General features: G+C 39.8%; 1 protein-coding gene and 1 long non-coding RNA gene across 8 annotated transcripts in view; one reads left to right on the top strand and one right to left on the bottom strand.

Moving 5' to 3' along the window:
• The window catches only part of LOC113903506, a 178,272-nt gene that overhangs the window by 67,489 nt on the left and 85,549 nt on the right, over positions 1 to 25,234 (top strand). Inside the window, exons 3-4 of one of the 7 annotated variants that reach the window (XR_003514147.1) lie at positions 13,140 to 13,267; positions 17,954 to 18,664. The exons of 4 other annotated variants lie outside the window; for them this stretch is intronic. This is a non-coding gene — a long non-coding RNA (uncharacterized LOC113903506). Of the gene's footprint in view, positions 1 to 5,185; positions 5,289 to 13,139; positions 13,268 to 17,953; positions 18,665 to 25,234 lie in introns of those variants that run through there. 2 more of the 7 variants (XR_003514150.1, XR_003514149.1) reach the window with 2 other exon arrangements.
• MPP7 (membrane palmitoylated protein 7) overlaps positions 1 to 25,234 on the bottom strand; it is a 225,435-nt gene that overhangs the window by 7,923 nt on the left and 192,278 nt on the right. Inside the window, exons 12-14 of the mRNA XM_027559723.1 lie at positions 24,366 to 24,536; positions 7,253 to 7,333; positions 588 to 681 (exon numbers count right to left, since the gene is read on the bottom strand). Of these exons, the coding sequence (XP_027415524.1) occupies positions 588 to 681; positions 7,253 to 7,333; positions 24,366 to 24,536 (346 nt within the window). The remainder of the gene's footprint in view (positions 1 to 587; positions 682 to 7,252; positions 7,334 to 24,365; positions 24,537 to 25,234) is intronic.

Genomic DNA, 25,234 nt, shown 5'->3' on the forward strand with positions numbered 1-25,234 from the left:
GATTCAGTTAGTGGGGTGGGATGGAGAAGGCAATGGCACCCCACTCCAGTACTCTTGCCTGGAAAATCCCATGGACGGAGGAGCCTGGTAGGCTGCAGTCCATGGGGTCGCTAGAGTCGGACACGACTGAGCGACTTCACTTTCACTTTTCACTTTCATGCACTGGAGAAGGAAATGGCAACCCACTCCAGTGTTCTTGCCTGGAGAATCCCAGGGACGGGGGAGCCTGGTGGGCTGCCGTCTATGGGGTCACACAGAGTCGGACACGACTGAAGTGACTTAGCATAGCATAGCATAGCATAGCATAGTGGGGTGGGAAGACGTGACAGGAATACACTAGCTACATTCCCTTACTCTTCAAAATAATCCCTACACATTCAACTTAACCTGATACACAACAGCTCTAGGTTATTGAAAAGTTAAAGGCAAAGGTTAGTAATAACCATTAACTGAATTATATTTTATCAGTTTCAAATATTATAAAAGTGAAAATTCACTTCAAATGGAATTGCTTATAACCACATATATGGCCACATGCTTAAAAACAGTAGTTTCATGAAAATTCTTTAAAAAAAACTTCCACATACTTGTTATTTTGTACATCTGTCTCAAACAAATGCTTGGAAATGAAAATATATTCAACACCATCACTCTCCTGGCTTCTTCTTGGTCTGGTGGTATCTGTGATTTAATTAAAAAGAGTTCAAAAGAGTATCTACATCATCCACCCTAAGAGAAATACTAAAAAAGAAATTATGTATTTGATTAAAGGATTTTTCGTAAATAAGATTTAAAACTTAAAAAAAGCACATTAGCTAATAAAATATAGGAATCCCATTAATTCAGTTTTTCCACTAATACTAAAGTTATATTGACTTGAGGGTGGATTAAATATTGAATTGCATTGTGTTTATGCCATTAATTATTCTGAAGGGGCATTAATATGTTAATTAAATAAAATGGTATTTAAACTCGAGGAAAATTTTCCTTTTTGCAAATAATATGCTTATTATCATCTTTTATTGATTCTTTATTCATTGAAGCAAGTTTACTGCTCACTAGGTTGAAAGGTAAACTCTGAAATTATTTTATTTTACACATGGTACATAGGGTATGCCATTAATGTTTGCTTTACTAATCAAAGACCTCTATTCACTTCTCCTTTGCAAAATTATAAATATCTTCTTGAAATACAAGTGAACTTCTAAACTTTTTAGTGATTTTGCCTAATTATTTGCTACTGAATTATAATGGAGCAGAAAATACAGTATTAACTTTAAAAACAAAAGTAAAACCCTGAGGAATTGCAGTGCTGAGGTGGCAAGTATAAAACTGACTGCAGTCCATCCCTCCTGATTACAACTAAAAACTCTGAACCCAAAACATCTATTTTTGTTTTGAGCACTTAGAAAACAAACAAAGCAGGTAGACTGTGGAAGAGAGTCAGCCTCAGTAAGGGAGAGTTTAACTTTTATTTCCCTTTAGCTTTGCCCTATGGGGGACTTCCCTGGTGGCTCAGATGGTAAAGCATCTGCCTGCAATGAGGGAGACCCGGGTTCGATCCCTGGGTTGGCAAGATCCCCTGGAGAAGGAAATGCCAAGCCACTCCAGTACTCTTCCCTGGAAAATTCCACGGACGGAGGAGCCTGGTAGGCTACAGTCCATGGGGCTGCAAAGAGTCAGACATGACTGAGTGACCTCACTTTCTTTCACTTTGCCCTATGGGTGGGCTCGTTCACAGAGTAGTATGGAGGAATGTGTGTCTAAATTCCAACAGAAGCTCTGACTTTTTGGTGAAAAGAACCAGGAAGAAAACTCCCCTGTGCGTTGAAGAGTGTGCAAGGAATCCAGGAAGGGAGAAAGCTGGAGAAGGAAATACTCCCAATTCTGTGAAGAAATCAATACTAATCTAAGAATAACCCCTAAGCTGTGCACATGAAGCCCAGACTCCAACCAGCAAAGTTTTAAGAAGTGAACTAAGATTAGAATCGCTTCCCAGTGGGCTTGGTGATAATCAATCTGCCTGCCAAGCAGGAGACCCAGGTTCAATCCCTGATCAGGAAGATCCCCTGGAGGAGGAAATAGCAACTCATTCCAGTATCCTTGCCTGGGAAATCCCATAGACCGAGGAGCCTGGTGGGCTACCATCCATGCAGTTGCAAAAGTCTGACACGACTTAACAACAAACAACAACAAAGATTAGAATACACAAGCTTCAGCCTAGCCCACAAGTAGAAGCACAGAACATGCCCAAACCAATGTACAGAAGGCAGAGAGAGTGGAGCTAAGACCTGCACTATTCACACAAGTTGCAGACTGATCCCTTAACTGCACAAGACAGGGCAGACTCAAACCAACATAGCAAAGCTTAGAGAGTTGAAGTGAGATTTAAACCATAATTTATAGAAAATGAGATAAAACTTATGGTCTAAACATAAACCAATTGGTGACTTGCTTACTATAATAAACATTACCATTTTTCAGAATACTATAACAGGACCTGAAGTCAATACAACATAGCATTCATAATATCCAGAATGCAATTTTATATTATTCAACAGAAAAGAACTGAAAAAAAAAAATGGGCATTTATTTCTCAAAGGGAAAGATAATAGAAGGCAGCCCTGAATGACCAAGAAGTTAGAACTATCAAAGACTTTAAAGCAACTATTGCAACTATGCTTCATAAGGTAAAGGAAAACACACCTGAAATGAATGAAAACATGAATTCTTAGCAAAGAAATAGAAACTATAAAGAAGAAAACAATGGAAATTTTAGAACTTAAACATATTTTACAAAAACCAACCACTAGATAGGCTCAATAGCAGACTGGAGATGACAGGGAAAATAGCCAGTGAACTTGAAGGCAGATCAATAGGAATTATAAAATCTGGGCAACCAAGAGAAAGAAAATTGGAAAAAAAAAATAAATGGAGCCCTAGAGACCTGTATGAAAATGTTGACTGAAATGTCAAACAGATGTGTAATGGGGATGCCAGAAAGACTGAGGCTTTAAAAAGTATTTGAAGAAATAACGTCCCAAACTGCTAAAATCTGATTAAAGACATACATTTTACAAATTTCAGAACTCAACAAATCCCAAACAGAAAAAATTCAAAGACAATAATGCTTGGACGTAGCACATCCAAACAACTCAAAGTGAAAGAAAAGTAAAGAAAAAGTCTTGAAAGCATCTAGAAAACAACAACAAAAACAAAATCACAGTACATACACGAGGAATAGATACATGAGTTCAATGACTACAGATTTCTTACCATATGCATAAAACATCAATGAAATTACATCTTTAAGGTACTAAAGGAAAAGACCTTTGACCAAAATACCTTGTAGGATTAAAGGCAAAATAAAGACTTTCTTGAATGAAGGAAAACTAGTAGAATTCATCAGCAGATCTGTGCTAAAGGAAATATTCAAGGAACTTTTTCAGACTGAAAGGAAATGTTAAGAAGGAAGCATATCTTCAGAAATGAATAAAGAACAGGAAGAATACATAGTTGAGTAAAAATAGAAGTCTACTTTTTTCTGCTTAAGTTCTTTAAAATACATAAAGCAGATTTAAAGAGAAAGTTACAATATTATCTGGTGGAGTTTTCAATGTATGCAAATATAATACATTTGACAACTACACAAAAAGAAGTGGAGGTATAGGGACTTATATAATTTCAAGGTTTCTATATTTTATGTAAAATGTCACAAAGTTACTTAAACTGTGAATGGTCAGATATATGCATATTGTAATCCCTAGAGCAACCAGTAAAAAAGCAATGCAAAGAGATATAAGCAGAGAGCCACTAGGTAAATTAAAATGGAATACTAAAGAACATTCAAATACCACCCTCACAAAGTAGACAAGGATTAAAAAACAAAGGGAATAAACGGAAAACAATAAAAGTGTGGCTTAAATCATTTCATCAATTCAAAAAATGTTAATGGTCTATATATTTCTATTAAAAGGCAGAGAGCCATAGAATGGGTGAAAAAGCAAGATCCCAGTACATACTGTCTACAAGCCTATAGGAAAGACACATTAAATATAAAGACACAGATATGTTGATAATAAATAGAAGATTATATACCATGTAAACAGTAAGCATAAGAAGGCTGAAGTGGCTACTTATATCAGATAAGATACCTCAAGGAAAAAAAGAATATTTTAAAATGATAAAAGATAAATGCATTCTGTGCGACCCCAAAGACGGCAGCCCACCAGGCTCCCCTGTCCCTAGGATTCTCCAGGCAAGAACACTGGAGTGGGTTGCCATTTCCTTCTCCAGTGCATGAAAATGAAAAGTGAAAGTGAAGTTGCTCAGTCGTATCCGACTCTTAGCGACCCCATGGACTGCAGCCTACCAGGCTCCTCTGTCCATGGGATTTTCCAGGCAAGAGTACTGGAGTGGGTTGCCATTGCCTTCTCCAACATACGTAATAACAAAGCAAAATTGGACTGAGTTAAATGGAGAAGTGGACAATCTCACAATCAGAGTAAGAGATTTCAGTGCCCCTCTTGCAACATTTGATAGGACTAGACAAAATGTCAGCAAGACACAGGTGATCTGAACACCACTACCAACTTCCTGGGTCTAGTTAATGTCCACGTAGTATCACATCCAGTAACAGCAGAATACACATTCTTTTCACATGTAAAATAGTAAAGAGCAGAAATTAAAAAAAATATTTTTAGAAAACAATAAAGGAAAACAAAATTTTAAAAAACTGAGTCACACTGATCAAAAGAGAAAATCACCAATATAAAGGATGAAAAAGGGGTGTGGGAATGGAGATTATGGAGTTAAACATCAAACAGAATACTGGTGGTATAATCAAAGCAATTTTTCTCTAAATAATCATGACTCTGCCTAATAAAGTCTTTTACCTGCTGCGTGTTGAGTCGCTTCAGTTGTGTCCAACTCTCTGAGACTCCATGGACTGTAGCTCGAGGCTCCTTTGTCCATGGGATTCTCCAGGCAAGAATACTGGAGTGGGTTGCCATTTCTTCCTCCAGGGGAGCTTCCCAACCATCAGCTGGCAGATTCTTTACCACAAGTGCCACCTAGGGAGCCCAAACCTATCTAAAATTCTAAAACTGCTCTTAAAAATATCTTCTTTAATTAAATCATCCACACTTGATACTACAGCTGTATTTCCCACACATGTCTAATACAGTGAATCACCCGGGATGCTGGCTGTGAACACAGATTTTCAGGAATTCTGTCAGATCTCCAGAAGGAGAATCTCTCTGGAATCTCAAGGGATTCTTATTATCAGGCAAGTATGGAAAACATTGTTCTGGGGGTCTTTTGACATTAGCACCTGTTTAAGAAGGATAATTACTCCTTTAGGGATTTCTTTGGCGAGTCTCAGCCCTAGAACATTTCTGGATGTTGTTCATTTCTATAACAACTTTAGATGTAGATAATATTTTAATAGATGGATACACTGAGTCCAAGGTGCTGTGGTGACTCTTTGTGACCCCATGAACTGTAGCCCATCAGGCTCCTCTGTCCATGGAATTCTCCAGGCAAGAATACTGGAGTGGGTTGCCATTTCCTTCTCCAGGGGATCTTCCCGACCCAGGGATTGAACCTGGGTCTCCTGCATTGCAGGTGGATTATTTACCATCTGAACCACTGGGGAAGTCCAAGATGCCTTGAATAATACCAAAACTACCGGGGAGGGTTACATTTGATAGACACTCTTGTTAAGATTTATCCTCTTCAAAAGAAGTTAGTTTTTACTCTAGGTGGTGCTAGTGGTAAAGAACCCGCCTGCCAACGCAGGAGATATAAGAGACGTGAGTTCAATCCCTGGGTCAGGGAGATCCCCTGGAGGAGGGCATGGCAACCCATTCTAATGTTCTTGCCAGGAGAATCCCATGGACAGAGGAGCCTGGCGGGCTACAGTTCATAGGGTGGCACACAGTTGGACACGACTGAAGTGACTTAGTGCACACACACTCATTGGGCTACAGTAAAGAAGATCTGGAGCTGGAAAGGCTTGTGTAGTGTCATATGGGAGGAAGAACATGAAAACTGGTTTCAAATCAAGTGCGATCATCGCCTACAGAACTTCTGGATAAGTCAAAGTATCCTTTTTACCTATTTCCTCCTCTGTGAAATGGGGATATTGACCATCTTATACCATTGTTGGGAGGACAAAATAAGACAAAGGCAATGAAGAAACTAGTAAATTATTAATTTTTTTTCCTTTGTAATCTGTTTTTCTCTAGGATTTATCTGTAATCACTCATCTGTAAGCTTATTAATTGTTTTTCAAGATTTTCTAATGACTTGCATATTACAATCCAGCTTTTGTGAGAGTAGTGCATAATTAAAGGAAAAATAAAAAGAAACTGTTTAATTACATGTTTCCATTTTTCCTTTACTTTCATCTCTTTTGGTAGAAATTAGCAACCCTATAACTTATGGCTGAAAATGATTATAAACAATAACTTGGAAAAATGTAGTAATGAGGTAACAGAAAACTATAATTTTAAAATAAAGTCAAACTCGTCCAAAATTGGAGAACACTGCTAAGGGCAATATACAAACAACTTTTTTTTTTAAAACATTACTAAAACCACTTAAAAAGCCAACATTTCAATCTAGTCTTTTAGATGGCTCCCTAATAACAAACTATTAAGTAGTTAAATGGCATTTATTCTGAATATCAAAATGCTTCCAGGATGATGTTTCATTTGTAAGCATGCCTGTGAAAACCAGTTTTCTAAAAACAGATCTTATTCTCTATACTGAAAAGAAGCCTACCACATTCAGATTATATGGCCATCAAAAGCTCATTTTACTATATGTCAATGACTACAATATGAAAAGTAATTAAGAAACATTTATATTACAAGAAGCCTCCTTTAGCTCTCTGTAGTTTGGTCCTTCTAGTCTTAAAGCTTGTTGAAAACTCTGGAAATTAAAGAAGTAGAATACACTTCTGTTTAGAAGAAAACGTGTAAGTAAAAATTAATGTCATACATGCACTAAAATTCACCATAAAAAACTGAGTGGGAAGCTGAAATCAACAAATACCTTGCCTGTGTAATCTGGGGCTTTTCCCTGAACTTTCAGGCCTCAGTTTCCTCCTCTAAAATGTGGATAAGGTCACTCTGTCCTCCCCGGGGCTGGGGTGAAGACTAGCTGTGAATGCTGGCAGCCAGCCTGCAGCACACATGCGTGTAAGTGCTGGGCCAGCGTGCGCAGCGTCAAACAGTACAGAACTTACGGGGCACTGTCACGCCGTAGTGCTGTGTGTCACTGATCAGCAGCTTTCGTTTCAGTTCATTCAAACCTACTCCGACAGGACCTGAAAGACAGGAAAATAGAAATTCATCCCTCAACAAAACACCATAGAAACATTCCCGCAACTGACCTGAATCCATGAGACAGACTGAAAATGTGTATCCAACTTCATATGCATCCCAAGTAAAGAGATTATCTCTAGTCAAGTCGTACATAAGAAAAAACTAGGGAGTTACCTGTACATAAGAAAAAGCTAGGAGTTATCTGGTGGTTTTCTACTTTTTATTTTTTAATTATTATTTTTTGTATTTCACTTTTCTACTTTTCAAATTTAAATTCCCACCTTGCCATTAAAAAGATTAGAAATCTTTGTTTTCAATGAAACATACTCAAGAGTGCTTGAGTACATTAACAGGTAACAGTATCCAGAAGAGGTTAAAAAATATGTTCAACTTTAAAAAAGTGGAATTACACAGTCTGGATAGGGATCCCTTCAATTTTAAATATTTTTTGATCTTCATAAAAGAAAATCTTTGAACCTTGATTTTAGGTGCAAACCTGGCTATCCATTTTAAATTTGCACAACTGTCAGCACCATGTTAAGACCCTCTGCAACCCTGTATATTCTCAGTTGGTCCCTAAGTCTTTGAAAACTTACATAGACCTTGTGCTGTGCTGTGTGCTTAGTCGCTCAGTGGTGTCTGACTCTTTGCGACCCCGTGGACTGTAGCCCACCAAGTGGAGTGGGTTGCCATGCCCTCCTCCAGGGGATCTTCCCAACCCAGGGATCGTACCCAGGTCTCCTGCATTGCAGGTGGATTCTTTACTGTCTGAGCCAGCAGGGAAGCATAGACCTTACAGATTCAAATCAGTGTGCACATACTGAACAACCTGGAGCGAACAAGGCATATGTAAAAGCTGTGAAGAATAAGAGACGATGTGTGAAGTTTGCCTTCAAAGAAAAATAACTAGGTTAGGAGAGTGACAAGAAATGATTAGGAGACAGGGGCCAGAAAACAAAAAGCAGTTTCAAACACAAGTCTGAAATTGAAAGTCAGAAGGACACAAGCCCTGGACAGCTAGCTGCCCACAGCACTGCCATCAGGGTCTGTTTAGTGACCTCCACTCTTCCCTTCAGCTGAAGCCCCAGGTGGCTTCCCCAATGGCTCCGTGGGTAAAGAACTGGCCTGCAGTGCAGAAGCTCCAGGTAGTTCTGATGCATCCTTCAGAGTTCTGCTCAAACAACCCTTTCTTAGAGTGTCTCTCCTGCCCCTGTGTCTCATCCTTAAGTTATCAGAGTATTCTGACATCTCCCTCATAATACTTAAAAATCGTAACAAACAACTGGAGAATGCATTGCTAAATGGCCTAGCGTCTGCCTACAATGCAGGAGACCCAGGTTCAATCCCTGGGTCAGGAAGATCCCCTGGAGAAGGAAATGGCAACCTACTCCAGTATTCTTGCCTGGAAAATCCCATGGACTGAGGATCCTGGTAGGCTACAGTCCAGGGGGTCACAAAGAGTCAGACACGACTGAACGGCTTCACTTTCTTTTCTACCACCAAACAGAGGCACCGTGAGAGCAGGAATCATATTCTGTTGTTTCCCTTCCCCATAAGGTCAGCCCTCCAGATTGTCGCTGAATGAAGCTAACTTCTAGGGCTCCCATCACCACATCAGGCTCAGGAGACCTCAGCGACGTGGAGAACAGAGATGCCCACACACGCATGCCTCAGAGTCCTCTCTGAAAACACACATATCTAGATTTGGCCGCAGCCCCCCAACAGCCTTCTCTCCAGGTGCACGCCCGACGCCTTCTCTTAGGAACGTCTCTTCCTGCGTCTTCACCGCTCGGGCTTTCTGTTTCAAGCTCCTTTCCAACAATACTCAAAAAGTTAATATTGTCACATACCTTAAAACAATAAGAATGACCAGGAAAACTCAAAAACACCTCCCCCTAAGCTTATATTCTCCTCCAAGTCAGTGCACACTCCTGTCCCAGCATCTCTAGGCTTTAGTCACTTCTCACCAGTATCACCCATTCTTCCTCCACCGGGAAGAGACTCAAATATGAATCCTTTGACAGGTCTGCACAGATTGCATGTTGGGAGCCACGTGTTTCTCCATAACCTTCATTCTCACCTCTCTCCGCACACTCCAGCCACATGAGACCCCCCCCACGTCCTGGAATGTAGCAAATTCTCCTTTCTGCTGCTGGGTCCTCAACACGTGCCTCTCACTTTTACAGAAACAGTCCTGTCCTTTCCTGGCCTGCTAAGTCATGCCTGTTGTTCGGGAGTCAGTTTAGCTGCGGGATTTTTCCCTAAAATTTTAAATGTGGGTTGAGTGCCATTTTCTTGTGCTCCCTGTACTTGCGCATCAATAGATCACACTCTGCCGCAGTTGTCTTCTTGTCTTTATCCTCTAACAGACTCAGCGATGTCATCTGTTTGTTCACCAATTGCTTCCTTTGGCAAAATGTAGGCACTTATTAGTTTGCTTTATTTATTTCAGTTACATTCAGTAATTACTGAGCACCTAATGGCTCAGATGGTCAAGAATTTGCCTATAATGTGGGAGACCCAGGTTTGATCCCTGGGTCAGGAAGATTCCCTGGAGAAGGGTGTGGCAACCCACTCCAGTATTCTTGCTTGGAGAATTCCATGGACAGTGGAACCTGGTGGACTGCAGTCCATGGCGTTGCGAAGAGTTGGACACAACTGAGTAACTAACTCTTCACTTCACTTCAGTCATTATGCTGTAACAGAAGTAAAACTATTTGCCAAATGAACCCAAGGCATGGGAGTTAAAGGAGGAAGTGTTTGCACCTAGAATGTCTGGATGTGCTGGTTAGATAACATGCTCAAAGTCAAACAGAGGTTGGTGGAGCTCACATTTGAACTTGGCTCCTGAATCTTAAGACAAGCAGAAGGGAGGGTGATGGATTTGCCTCTGCAACAGTGAGTTTAAGGGATGGAAATCCGTCCCCCTAAGTTCAGGAAAGGAGTACAGTGTGATAGGAGGTACAGGTGGGGGTCTCCCTGTGAGTGAAGCAGAGGGGAGAAACAATGATGAGCACCGATCAGTTGTCTCCAAAACCCAGGCACCATGCATGGGCTGATGTGTTTTATCTCCTCTGAAGGGACCAGCAACATTTTGAGTAAGTGCTCAAACTTCCTCCTTTAAATAAAAACAGAAAACAAACAAGAAAAGCAAGGGGTTTTACGATGCTTTGTGGATAATGCAAACCTGATTGTATATGCGCCAAAAAAATGAAAAAGCAGCAAAGAAAACACTAAAACTTAACTAGTGGGTGGGCCCTGGCCTGTCTGCTGCCCACCAAGGCACCAAGAACTAAAGGGGGACATGAATTCACTGCTCCTTCAGCAGGTCTAAGTTCTGGAGTACTTCCCAGAGTGTGAGCTAATTTGCTGAGTGAAAGTCTAGCATTTTTTCTTTTTTTTCCTTCTTCTTCTACCCATGCCAAAAAACCACAGTGATTTATTTTAACTCTGGAGGAAAAAACTAGGTATGTTTGAATTAGTGGGGGAAAAGTATGCTGCTTTTTAACGTGATACCCTTAAATTTGGACTACTTTCAATTCCAGCCCTTATAACCTAACTCTTACTAGGGACCTTGCTTTATTGCACACCCACGGACCATGCCAAGAATGTGCAGTGGCAAACAATTTTAAAAATTGCCCCTAGATTAGGTTATTTGAAGACATTATCTTCACGGTGGGATACTGTGTGGGATACTCTCACAAAATAACTAAAATAGGGACGTAATTTTAATCATTCTTATACAAAATTGCCTGGCAGACCAATAAACAGCATTCTCCCTGGTCCTTGAATCAATTCTGTTATCCATACTAGTGAGTTTCTAGGTGTTTTCCTCTTTTAGATCCTGACCTTAAGATCACATCTTATATCTACACTCCTGCCCTGTTCTCTGCCATAGGGCATGTACTCAGTCTCATCCAACTCTTTGCAACCCCTGGACTGCAGCCCACTGGGCTCTTCTGTGCATGTGATGCTCCAGGCAGGAATACTGGAGTGGGTTGTCATTTCCTTCTCCAGGGATCGAAGGGCATACACTCACATTTTTAGCTGAATGGTTTGTATTTAGACTACTTACACCACAGTTGGCTTAGGGATGCACACAGAGTTAGGGTCATTCATACACCTGTAACCAGACACATTCATCTGCTTGTCAGTGTATAAATTTTTTATCACAATTGGTGAAATGCACTGACACATATGTATACAAATAAGTTACTCTAGAGTTTGTGTCGAGCTGTGGTTGTCCAGGGCTTCTCTTGTGGCTCAGCTGGTAAAGAATCCACCTGCAATGTGGGAGACCTGGGTTTGATCCCTGGGTTTGGAAGATCTCCTGGAGAAGGGAATGGCTACCCACTCCAGTATTCTGGCCTGGAGAATTTCACAGACTGTATAGCCCATGGGGTTGCAAAGAGTCAGACACAACTGAGCAAGTAGTTGTTCATGCTAAAGAGAAGCAGAGAAGACAGTTTAAATAGCGCATATTTAAATCACAGACAGGAGGGTTTGGAAAGGCAAAGATGATGACGATACAATGAGGTCAGGCTTGTATTACGTGGTTCACATACACCATGACTAATCTTCAAAACATCCCTGCAAGAAAGGTATTATTATCCTCGCTTTACAGATGAGAAAACCGAGATGATGAAAGGGCAAGTAATTTTCCCAAGATCGCACATCTGGAGTGTGGCTTAGCTGGTATTCAGAAGCCTGTGTGTCTGCTCAGGAGTCCACATTCTTTCCACTCAATCCATCGTCTTATCGAAAGAATGTTGACAGGACACAGGCTCAGGTAACGAGGTGCTCAGCTGTTTGTAGCTGTGACCCATAACTTCACAGAGTCTTTCACCCCATTCCAAGTTGCCTCACACTTTAAACAGTGATGAAAAGTTATACTTGTGGAATACAAGACTCAGGCTACAAAAAATGGCAGAAGTCAAATCCGGTGAACTCAAAACTTACCCTGTGCAGAACTTCTGAGAACTCTAAACTAAACTTAATGAAGATGACAAGCATACCAGGTCTGGACAACATACAGAGGGCATGTCTATTCAGATTCTTGATTCAGGACTAAGGAAAATCAAACGGACTGATGATATCAAAGGAGAAGCCAAAAAAGCACATTAAAAAATCATTTTGGAGTTCACTAATTTGGAATGCATGTGGTAAATGTTATTCATACAGTGGATGGGCTTGCTAGCTTTAAAAACAAAGGAGTGACTCTATTCAAAGCAGAAACGTAAATAAGTGTCTGGTTTTTTTTTAATCTCATAAGAATTTAGAAAATCATTTTGCATGCAAATTCTAGAAAGAATAAAGTCATAAGTCATCTGCATTAATTGAAATTCTTATAAAAAATACATTAAATGGAGAAGTAAGATAATTAGAAAGGTATATATTTTTCTTTTTTGGCTGTAGATTATGATTTTATTATGTATTTTCACCCAGAATACCACAGCAGTGATAATATGTCTTGTGTTCTTCAGAAAGGCATATTACTTTCAATACTTGAATGCATTTAATTAGTAACTCCTTTCTGAGAGTAGGCAAATGTGTTGTGTGTGGTTTTATATAAAGGCTCATTCATTTCAGCCACAGAAATACAGCCCATTTGGGGGTTAATAAAATGATGCTAGTAAAATTTCTATTTAAAGCTTTACATTTAGGAAAATATGCCCATTAACTAATGTAAAAATGCCTTTATTTTTATCTTATAAAGAAAGATTTTGGAGGGTGGGGTCAAGATGGTGGAGTAGGAAGACTGAGCTCACCGCCCACCATGAGCACACCAACATTACCAAACATTTACAGGGCAACCATCAATGAGAACAACCTAAAGACGGGCAGAAAAGACCTTACACAACTAAAGTTATAACAAGTCCACAACGAGATGGGTCGCAGGCGTGAAGACAAGGTACAGTCAAGACCCACCCCCCGAGGTAGGTGGCCCACAAACAGGAAGAAATTTACAATTGCAGAGGTTCTCCCCAAAGAGCAACACATCCAGGTCCCACATCCGGCTCCCTAGCCTAGGGGTCCTACATAAGAAGATGAGCCCCCAGAACTCTGGCTTTAAAGGCCAGAGAGGCTTACTTTCAGGAGAGCTGGAGAGCTGTGGGGAATAGAGACCCCACTTTTTTTTTTTTTTTAACTTTACAATATTGTATTGGTTTTGCCGTATATCAAAATGAATCTGCCACAGGTATACATGTGTTCCCCATCCTGAACCCTCCTCCCTCCTCCCTCCCCATACCATCCCTCTGGGTCGTCCCAGTGCACAAGCCCCAAGCATCCAGTATCGTGCATCGAACCTGGACTGGCGACTCGTTTCATAAATGATATTATACATGTTTCAATGCCATTCTCCCAAATCATCCCACCCTCTCCCTCTCCCACAGAGTCCAAAAGGCTGTTCTATAGAGACCCCACTCTTAAAGGACAACTACAGAACCCTACACACTCTGAATCCCAGCATGGGGCAGAAATTTGAAAGGAAATTGGAAGTCTTTCCTATTCTATTCTTTTCCTCTATTTCTTTGCATTGTTCATTTAAGAAGGTCTTCTTATCTCTCCTTACTCTTCCCTGGAACTCTGCATTCAGTTGTGTTTATCTTTCCCTTTCTCCTTTGCTTTTTGCTTCTCTTCTTTCCTCAGCTATTTGTAAAGCCTCCTCAGACAACCACTTACCCTTCCTGCATTTCTTTTCCTCAGGGATGGTTTTGGTCACTGTCTCCTGTACAATGTTACGAACCTCTATCCATAGTTCTTCTGGCACTCTGTCTATCAGATCTAATCCCCTGAATGTATTTGTCACTTCCACTGTTTAAAATCGTAAGGGATTTGATTTAGGTCTTAGCTGAATGGCCTAGTGATTTTCCCCTACTTTCTTCAATTTAAGCCTGAATTTTGCAATAAGGAGCTGATGATCTGAGCCACAGTGAGCCCCAGGTCTTGTTTTTGCTGACTGTATAGAGCTTCTCCATCTTGGGCTATCAAGAATATAATCAATATCTGATTTCAGTATTGACCATCTGGTGATGTCCATGTGTAGAGTTCTCTCTCATGTTGTTGGATGAGGGTGTTCTTACACTCTATGTAAGAGGCTATGATGGTCTTACATAAAAAAAAATAAAAAAACCACACTGTCTGACAATGTACTTTGAAACTTCAACCATCTCCTTATTTATGTTATAGCACAAAGCCTGAGTCACTGAACAGTGAATAATTATTTACTAGAACAATAATGTATTACTATTGTGAAAATCATGTTTACAGAGACCAATGAAATATGGTGTTTTTTTCAAATGACACTCATGTAGTCCTACAAAGAGTTAGCATAAAGTAATTTCTCATTTGTAAACATCAAGTACAGAATTTAGTTGTAGTTTTTCTTAAGGCTGATGAATTTAATAATGTACGTCGGGATGGGTGGTACCTTACACATAAAAGATCAATATGCTAAAAATCATAGTATTAATCTGTTAGGAAATAAACTTCTCAGAAAGAGATTCATGTAGGTAGAGATTAGCCCAATTAGTTTTAACATACTGTACACTCATCTAAAAGCCATAGTGTATGAGAAGATAATTTTATTTACGTCTGATAGTAAATTGTGTATTGGAAAGAAATCTGTTGCTCTGGCCAAGTACTAGTCACTTCTGCTCCTGATCTTTGAATGGGTTGGCACAAACATGAAGACAGTACATTATGTGGAAAGCAACTGACACAGATGCAGCTTTTACTGCGTGTTCACCTCCAGTGTACCTGTACTGCTTAACATGACAATCCTTCTGCATTTTCTCCCAGACATTGGCCAGACTTGTCACTCTTACTATCCGATGAAACATCAGAATTACTGAAGACTGCAATAAATATCCAAACTGTTTTTGTGACCTAAAAAAGCCACACTTACTCATTTGATTTATTGCAAAACAAATCAAATGAAATCTCTGGGTATCCCTTGGATCAGACCCACGTCATAAAAATTCTACTTATCATATTGTAGCTCTACTATATTTGCTGCTCAAGGCATAAAATAAAAACAATCAAGCTATCTGACTCACAATCTTATAAGATCACATTAGTGGGTGGCTGGATTTTTGTGTTGGGGAGTGACAGATCTGTTTATAAAGCTCAATTTAAAGTTCCCTGGGAATCAAACTACATAGAAAACATAGCAACTTAGCAGTTCATAACGAGCCTTGAGAGAAATTGATTTTCTTTCCTTGATTTTCTGTTGCTTTCATAGTGAGAGAAAAATACAATTAATGAGGCATCAATTTTTATGTTGCTGTCAGGAGGAGGAGGAGAAGAAAAAAAGGAGAGGGAGAATGAAAAGAAAAAGGAAGTAGGAAGCTTGTTGAAACAGCATTATTTTTTCCAAAGCAGCTATTACACCAGACTTAGATAAGAATGACTTTTAAGTATTTGTCTCACCCTTGACTCAGGGTTATGACAAGAGTGCGATAAAACTACAAGGCAAGATAAAACCCTCCTTGAGTCTTCCTTAGCTGAGTAGAACAGAGCATGGATAATTTCCTTACTTAACAGTTTGTTCAAAAATGCAACTTTTTCAATGAGGCTCCCATGATCTTTATTTAAAATGGCCAATGCCCGAGTCCCCTGATTCTACTCTGCTTTTATGTTCTTCTACATCATTTATCACCCTCTAAGTACAATATGATTGACTTTATTATTTATTAATAATTTATTATGAATATGTTTTCTGTCTATATGTCCTTCCCAGGGAAACAATGTTTGTGCTCTTCAGTGATGGACTCACAGATCTAGAACAGTGCCAGGCACCATCTGTTCCTTCCCACACAAATCCACTGAATGAACATCAGTGTGATTTACAACCAGAAAGGCTGCCAGAGTATAAACACGTAAGACAGACCAACAGCATAAAAAGCCAACTGTGGTTCTAATAAAGATCATATTTACCTCTTATATACAAGGATTATAATTTTAAATCCATCACACACTCATAGACTCATTTATAACTTTGGTGTTTACAGTTGTCCATATAAAACCCTGCAGAGCAGACTCTTAATTCCTACCAACATTCAATCAACCTTCAACAAAAGTGACAGGAATTCTGATAAACATATTAACATTTACAGTTAGTCTTGACTGCTTACTTTCCTCTCTGCTTTATGTGGAAGACTTTTTGTTTTGCCAGTTTTATGGGAAAATGGTGACAGTCTTATAAAGGTCAATTTATTCAAACTACTTCCCCAAGGCAGACTTTAGGCGACATACAAGACTCCGCAGAAAGGAGAAGGAATAGTACTTTATGCTCAAGCTAGAAACGTGAAATATACAGAAAGATTTATTGTCAGTTTCCTCCTATGTCTCATAACCAGACAGAACAAGTCACAAATTGTCTGACTATCTGCAAGATGAATTTGTGCTCTTTACTGCCTTAAACTGTGAAATGTTTTAGTAGCGTTTTAACACCAAAGCTTTCTCCCTGCAAACACGCACTTAGTATTTGGCTTTATTACTTTACTCTTTAAAAAGTCAGGTTTCGCTAAAGATAACACTCATATAGAAAATGCACTAAATGGTCTAAATATAAATTTAGTATACTTAGTTTTAACATATAGAAAATGCACTAAATGCACTAAGTATAAATTTAGTATACTTAGTTTTAACATACTTTTGGAAAATACTTTTAAATGCAGACGGGAATATAACAGAAACTGTCACAGAGATGTTTTAGTGGCTGAAATGTAGCTTGAAATAGCATCTTTTCAAAATGAAGAGAAAATTAAATACTTCTGATCAAGGTTCAAATTCCCCTGTCATATTTTTGTCATGTGCACAACTTGGATAATTTAACTTCCTGAACATTAAGCCCAAGAATTAAAATCAGACAATATTATGGTTAAAAAAAAATGTAGAGATTCTGAACAGCCTTTTAATGATACTTATCTAACAGTTTCAGGGCAAACACCATCATTCCCAGTGGCTTTGCGAATACTGGGAGGAAGCAAATGAGGCTGGAGGAATATGCTTATATTCTTTCCATCTCTGTACATTATGGGCTTCCCAGGTGGCACTAGTGGTAAAGAACCCGCCTACCAATGCAGGAGACATTAGAGATGTGGGATTGATCCCTGGGTTAGGAAGATCCCCTGGAGGAGGGCATGGCAACCCACTCCAGTATTCTTGTCTGGAGAATCCCATGGACAGAGGAACCTGGCGGGCTAGGGTCCATGGGGTCACAAAGAGTTGGACACAACTGAAAACTTAGCACACACACGTTACAGCATCTGAGAACTATTTTTTAAATATAATTTTTACAATCAGGAAAGGCAAACAGTTAATGCACAAACAATGAGAATTTCCAAAATTTTAATTCACTGCTGGACACACTCTTTTAGATGATGATAAATGGCTAAATGATCTAATTTATTAAGTACTTTGAACACTGAGCTTCCAAATCAGCAGAAGCCTATTCATATTTGAACATTTCAATAGTATTTTTAGCTAAGATACAAGAGCTCCATTTTACTAAAACGTTAGTAGGGCCAGGTATTGGTCTAAACCCATTGTAAATATTTCCTTTAGCTCTCAAACAAACTTAGAAAGCAGGTAATCTTGCTATTTTCATTTTTTAGATGAAGAAACTGCAGCTAGAGGACATTTGAAATGTGCAGGTGTCGTGTTCCCAGATACTGAATTACAGAACTGAACAGGGATAGGCCTGTCCTGCCCAGAAGTCTGCTTGTCACCGTCCACGCTGTCCTGCACTATACCATCATGGGACCTAATAGACAGAGATTCCTCGAGACAATAAACGGATACCTTCAACAGTACCATATGGGACAAGCTGGAAGATTTTCTGAGTGGTGAGCACATAGAAGAAAGTGAATAATGGGAAATTCTTAGAAGCCCAGTCTACAGAGGCCACAGTGCAGGAGAAGACAAAAGACACACCTGAAGGCCACTTCCACACTTCCACCTGTACAAGCATTCCTGATTTTAAAAGGTTTCCAAACCCTTCCTTTAGTAGAAACAAGAGAAGTAGTTTGTGTGAATTTAGTATTTTAATGTGATTTTCTCTCTCTCTTTCACATAGAGATACAGGATATTCTATTTGCCTGGGTATAATATGTACTTTAACATCACAAAAAAATAAGACCAGTATTCTCCATTAAGTCTGTTCTACTATAATGCAATAATATGGACTTTAAAAGTTCTGCATTATTTAAAAACTATCTTTTACCAGCACTTGTTCCCAAATAGGGAAATGAAGTGTAAGGAACTAGAGTTTCATATAAACTTATTTTTCCAATAAAAAATTTCAGATTAAAAATAATAATAAACCAGTTGCTCTAAATAGATAAATATCAAAATAAATAAATAGATAAATATCACTGAGCAAATTCAGAATAGAGTAAGACAACAGATTGTCTATTAAGACAAAATCAGAAGTTTTAAAACCATCATTATAACATATGCATGACAAAGAACAAAATGGAAGTGTGATGTTAAGAAAAGTAGAAAATCAAAATACTGCTCAACCCAACCTTTTGGGTTGGCCAAAAGGTTCGTTTAGGTTTTCTCATAAGATGTTATAGAAAAACTCAAATGAACTTTCTGGTCAACTCAATAAATTGCAGCCAGTTGGCAACAATCAACAAAGAACGCATTGGCAACTGAACCCAACCAAACAGAGCAAGGGGCTTCACTAGGGTGTATGGGCTGAGCACTTCAGTGTCACAAGGAGCAACAGGTAAAAAGCAAAATGCAGAATCTCTGGCCTCACCTGGGACTCCCAGGTCAGAACCTGCATTTTTACAAGATTTACAAGTGACTCAAATGCCTTTTGAAGTTTGAGAAGAGCTGGAGTCCGGGCTGGCTGAGTCAGGGCTGGTGGCCTCAGGGATAGCAGGGGTCTCTGTCTACACCAGCATGACAGGACTGGCGTACTGAAGGCTGTAGACAAAGCAGATAGTAAAAGCAAGCCCAGCAATCCTCCCTGGTGGCCGAGAGGGCTGCAGGGTGCAGGCCAGCCGAATATGGGGGCAGACTGGAGGAGAGAGAAGCCAAACCTGCTAGGATGCTTCAGCGAAGTGCTGGCAAACTCAAGGATCCGGAAAGTGGACCGGTCATGCCGTGTGCAATGTGGTGCCCCCTGTGGCCAGCGCGGGGGAGGCAGAGCTGACCCGACCCTGGCCCAACCCCCGCCAGAGGAAATGTGACTCAGGCCGGGGCTCTTGTACACAGAGAGGCTCTCAAGAGACTCGGAACTGAACTTTGACAGCATGTCGAGGTATCTGTTAGGAAAATGAATGGAGGGCCCTAAACCAAAGGGAAAAAGAGAAAAGTAAGATATTCAGGACTGGCACACAGTGTGGACACAGCCCTGATTTTGCAGATCAAAAGCAGTGTTCCATAGGGAGATGAGGAACAGGCTCAAGTATTGAACTGTCTGGGGCAGAATGGGCTCCATGGCTTAGAGGCTGGATCCAGGGCCAGTGACTTACTTCTCATCTGTGTGCTTGAGTTTCTTCTGTAAAATGGGGACATGAAAAGTATTTACCTCATAGCCACAGTGAGGGCTGAGGAAATAATAACAGCATACCCCTGAGCACAGTGCCTGGACTCAATACAGATCAGCCACTGTTATGACACAGGGCTCAGGAAGGGCGGGACCTGCCTAAGAAACAAGTTAAAACTGAAAAAAGAGTTGGGACAGTTTGAAAGCAGTTGGGAACAGCAGAGAGTAAGAAAACATTACACTTGGATCTCAGTTTGCAATAGAGAAACCTAAGTCACAAAAAGGGGTGTTTTAGTTATTGATGAAGAAATGTGGTGAATTATTTACTCAAGGCCTGGAAAACTCCAAAGAGGAAGGACACGTTAGTGGGGAGAAATGCATAGCAAAGGACATAGGACTCTTCACTGACTATACCGCTTTGAAGCATCAACACTGAGCATCCCCAGTGTGGGAGTATCTTGGAGTTAACACCCCTTTGGGGAGATGAAAGGAGAATTTCCCCTAAGAATCAGGTCTCAGAAACCTAAGGAATTCCAAGAAGGAGACAGTTAAGAGCAGTCATTGCAGGCTGAGTGATGTCACAGGCTGAACAACTAAAATTAAAGTGAAGAAAGCCCTAGGAGCTGGCCTAGAGCATAACATCCAGTGACAAGAGCAGGCAGTATGTGGTTAGAAACTAAGGCACCTGGCTCACTAGACAGATCCACATTCAACTTACAGGTCAGGTGCCAGGAACCCAAAGATCAAGGGACAAAGGGGGTTTAGGGCAAGATCAGTTCAGTTCAGTCTCTCAGTCATGTCCGACTCTTTGCGACCCCATGAACTGCAGCACACCAGGTCTCCCTGTCCATCACCAACTCCTGGAGTAAGTACCCACAATTAAATTAGCCTCAGGACTCCCCTGGTGGTCCAGTGGCTAAGAATCCACCCTGCAACGTGGGGGACGCAGGTTTGATCCCTGGTCGGAGAACTAAGATCCCACATGCCACGGAGTAACTAAGCCTACACACCACAGCTACTGAGCTCATGCGCTGCAACTAAGACTCAATGCAGCCAAATAAATTTTAAAAATAAAAAATTAACTTCTTCATTAAAGATTTTACCTGGATATATTTTAGTTCAGTGATCATGGATCTAGACAATCAGTGCTCATGTAAAGCAGCACCCAAAACACTGCAGATCACTGTGACTGGAGCTCACAATGGAATGCTGATACAGTTTTCTGGGAGCATTAATTTACCTGAAAAGGTAGTTGGGGTGATGCTGTGTTTTCATTCTGCCCCAACACCCTTTGAAACTAGGTAGGAAATATGTCAGTGAGGACTGTGTTGTCCAGTTCTGAGGAGGCTGATTGGGAATGCCTGTCTCCACAGAGGCAAGCTGTGTATGATAGGAGTTCCAGCTTCACGCTGGTGGGGGAAGCTTAACACAGCCTGTCTGTCCCACTGATTACAACTGAAACCTCTGGACGGCACACTAAAAGCAATGATCTGGGGGTTCTGGAGAAGCAAACAAAAGCAGGCAGAGTGTAAAAGGAAGTCAGGCCTAAGAGGTGAGCCCCAAGGACGTGTGGTGGTGGTGGTTTAATCACAAAGTTGTGTCCAACTCTTGCAACCCCATGGACTGTAGCCTGCCAGGCTCCTCTGTCCATGGGATTCTGGACAAGAATACTGGAGTGGGTTGCCATTTCCTTCTCCAGGGGGATCTTCCAGACCCAAGGATTGAACCCAGGTCTCCTGCATTGCAAGCAAATTCTTAACCAACTGAGCTATGAAGGGAAGCCTTCAAGGGGTGAAGGTTCCCGTTTTATTTTTCTTCTCTTCTTTGACTTTGCCCAGAGGATGAGGCTCTGTCTCAGAGCTGCACTGTGGAGCAGCAGGCTGTGCAGCTGAGATCCCACAAAAGTTGTGATGACTGAGATGAACCCGAAGAAGCACAACAGAGGCTCTGAGAAACGAACTAAGATGTAAACCAATGTCTAAGTCTCTCTTACCCCAAGGGTCACATGCATGGTACAGACCAGAAGCAGTGAAGAGCCTGGCCAGGTTAATAGCCTACTAAAAATAGCGTAATCCAGAAGAATTTAGTAAGACCCAAAGTCTATATGAAATAATGTTCAGAACATCCAAGATATGGAACACATTTGTTCGACAAACATAACAAGGTAAAGGTGAACAATTCTCAAGGAGAAATACAATCAACAGATGCCAACCCTAAGATAACCCTGATGCTGGGATCATCTAAGACGAGAGAGTGGCTAAGCTTCAGAAGGTAAAACTAAACACACTTGAAATGAATGGAAACGTACAGTTCTTACAAAATAAGCAAAAACTATGAAAAGAACTAGTAATTTCCCAAATGAAGAAAATACCTGAAAGAAAAAAAAATTGCTCAGTGGGATAAACAGCAAAACAGATAATGAGGAAAAGAGTCAGAGATCTTGAGAGGAAAAAAAGAAAAAAAAAAAAAAAAAAAACAAGAAATCATCAAATTTGAACAACAGAGAAGCTCTGGGAAAAAACTTGTAAGAACTTGTGAGACCACCTTAAAGGGTGTAACATATGTGCTACTGGAGTCTCAGAGTAGAGGGGAAAGAGGTTGGGTCAAAAAAAAAATCTTGGAAAAAAAAATGGCCAAAAATTTGATGAATGTCATAAATTTTCAGATTTGAGAAATCTGGGAAATCCAGACAGGTTAAATTCAAAAAATACATCATAATCAGTGCTAAAAATCAAAGATAAGGAAAAAACTTGAAAACAACTAATAATTACACATAGAGATAAAGCCAAAAAGTCAGCAATATATTAATATCAAAAAAGAAAAAAAATAATCACATTACCCAAAAGAAGGCAGGAAAGGGGAACAAAGAAAAATTTTGAAAAGTACAAGGGGCCAAAGAGAAAACAAATCATAAAATATCAATAGTAGGCTTAAATCCAACCATATCAATAGTTAAATTAAATGTAAATTTAATATGAACATATATGTGTGTGCTTAGTCACTCAATTGTGTCAGACTCTCTGCAACCCCATGGAATGTAGCCCGCCAGGCTCCTCTGTCCATGGGGATTCTCTAGACAAGAATTCTGGAGTGGGTTGCCATGCCCTCCTCCAGATGATCTTCCTAACCCAGGGATCAAACCCAGGTCTCCCACACTGCAGGTGGAGAAGCCCTATATTAAACTTTAAACATATCAATAAAACACACTTATTATTAAATTGTATATCTAAAACAAGACCCAATACTATCCTGTCTGAAAGACACAGATGGGTTAAAGTAAAAGAAAGTGATGTACCAGGCAAACAATAAGCAAAAGAAAGCTTGAGTGGCTATGTTATATATCACATAAAGTGACTTCAGGATAATGAATATTACCAGGGGTAAAAAAAGAACATTACACAATAAAAGTGACTTCACTAAGAAAACATAATACTCCTAAATGTGTATCCACCCAGCAACAGAGCTTCTAAATCTATTAAGTAAAAGTGGACTAATGTAAAAAGAGAAATAGACACATCTACAGTTAGAGAATTTAACAGTCTTCTCCCAACAATTAACAGAACAAGTGGACAAATAATAAAAATACAGAAGACCTGAATAATAATATCAACCTACTTGACTTACATAATATGTATAAAACACTCTATTCAACAACAACGGAACACATTCTCTTTAAGTACACACAGAACTGTATTCTGGGCTAAAAAAAAAAAGTAAATTCTGACAAACTTAAAAAAATAATTGAAATCATACAAAGCATATTCTCTGACTATAATGGAATTAAATAAGAAATCAATAGCCAAAAGATACCTGGATAATCCCTAAGTATCTGAAAATTAAATAACACATATGTAAATAACTCACTGATCAAAGAAGTCACAACAGAAATTAGAAAATATCCTGATCTTAATGATATGTTATAAAAACACAATAAATCAAAACTTGTAGGATGCAGTGCTTAGAGGCAAATTTAAATTTATGCCCAGTTAATACTTGAACATTTTTAAAGGGGTTTTTGCTCAGTGATCAAAAATTCAACTTGATAAAACTAGAAAAAGAAAAAGAAATCCAGAGAAGGCAGAGAAAGGGGCTTCCCAGGTGGCGCTAGTGGTAAAGAACCCACGTGCCAATGCAGGAGACACAAGACACGGGTTTGAATCCTGGATCAGAAAGATTCCCTAGAAGAAGGCATGGCAGCCCACTCCAGTATTCTTGCTTGGAGAATCCCATGGACAGAGGAGCCTGGTGGGCTACAGTCCAAACAGTCACAGAGTCGGACACGACTGAACTTAGTACGCACACACTGCTACAGAGAGAAGATCCAGTAAAACGCCAGTCCCATGACACAGGTATCTTGAAAGTCTCAATGTCATAAGTACAAAAAGACTACAAAGATTTCATTTTAGAGGCCAAACGGTGTTCAAGATGAGATTTATTTTTTCCACTTGAACACTTCCATCATTGTGCCCTCTGAAGTTAAATTCTCACTGTCTTACTTCCTCAGCATCACACAAACCATCACTTACCAACCAAGACTACAAGTCTGTATTTCTCGTTCGTCTGCCGTCGATACGGTGTTACTTCCTCATACGTGGGCACGTCGGCTGTGTCATACTGGTCACTCCTCTTGCACTCGTACATGGATTTATTTGTTTTCTTATCTTTTCTACTAAGACGGAAACTTCTTCTAAAACCAGCTGCAAATACAAAAAAAAAAAAAAAAAAAAAAACGTTTTAGCAGTTAGAACTAAAAAAAGACACCCCCTCTAAAAAAAAATTTTTTTTAATCCCTCAAAGTTGGGCTGGATTTTATTTACCATAATAGCATTACCAGTGCACTGAGTAAAAAAAAGGGAAATAGATCCTCCATGATTTCATAAAAACAACTGATAAAAGAATCATCTAACATTTAATTACAGCTATAATATTTTAAGTTTTATTTGCTTCCCAATCATAAAGAGTTCTTTTCAAAAATCAGGAAACAAAGAGGTCAGATATCATAAAGAACATTTTTTCACAGATTGATGAACACAATTGTAAGAAAAAGTTTAAAAAGCACTGCAGAAACCTTTTAAATATAAATGATGAATTCTCCCATTCATAAATACTAGAATCTTTTACACTGTGTTCTAAGCACAGCCTAACAACATCCTTGTGGCACAGATAGCATCTATTGTTAAACAGAAAACTAAAGTTAGGGAGCTGCTGCTAAGTCACTTCAGTCATGTCCGACTCTGTGCGACCTCATAGACAGCAGCCCATCAGGCTCCCCGGTCCCTGGGATTCTCCAGGCAAGAACACTGGAGTGGGTTGTCATTTCCTTCTCCAATGCATGAAAGTGAAAAGTCAGAGTGAAGTCGCTCAGTCGTGCCCTACCCTTAGCGACCCCATGGAC

The sequence above is a fragment of the Bos indicus x Bos taurus genome, chromosome 13, assembly GCF_003369695.1.
Source record: "Bos indicus x Bos taurus breed Angus x Brahman F1 hybrid chromosome 13, Bos_hybrid_MaternalHap_v2.0, whole genome shotgun sequence".
Classification (NCBI taxonomy): domain Eukaryota; kingdom Metazoa; phylum Chordata; class Mammalia; order Artiodactyla; family Bovidae; genus Bos; species Bos indicus x Bos taurus.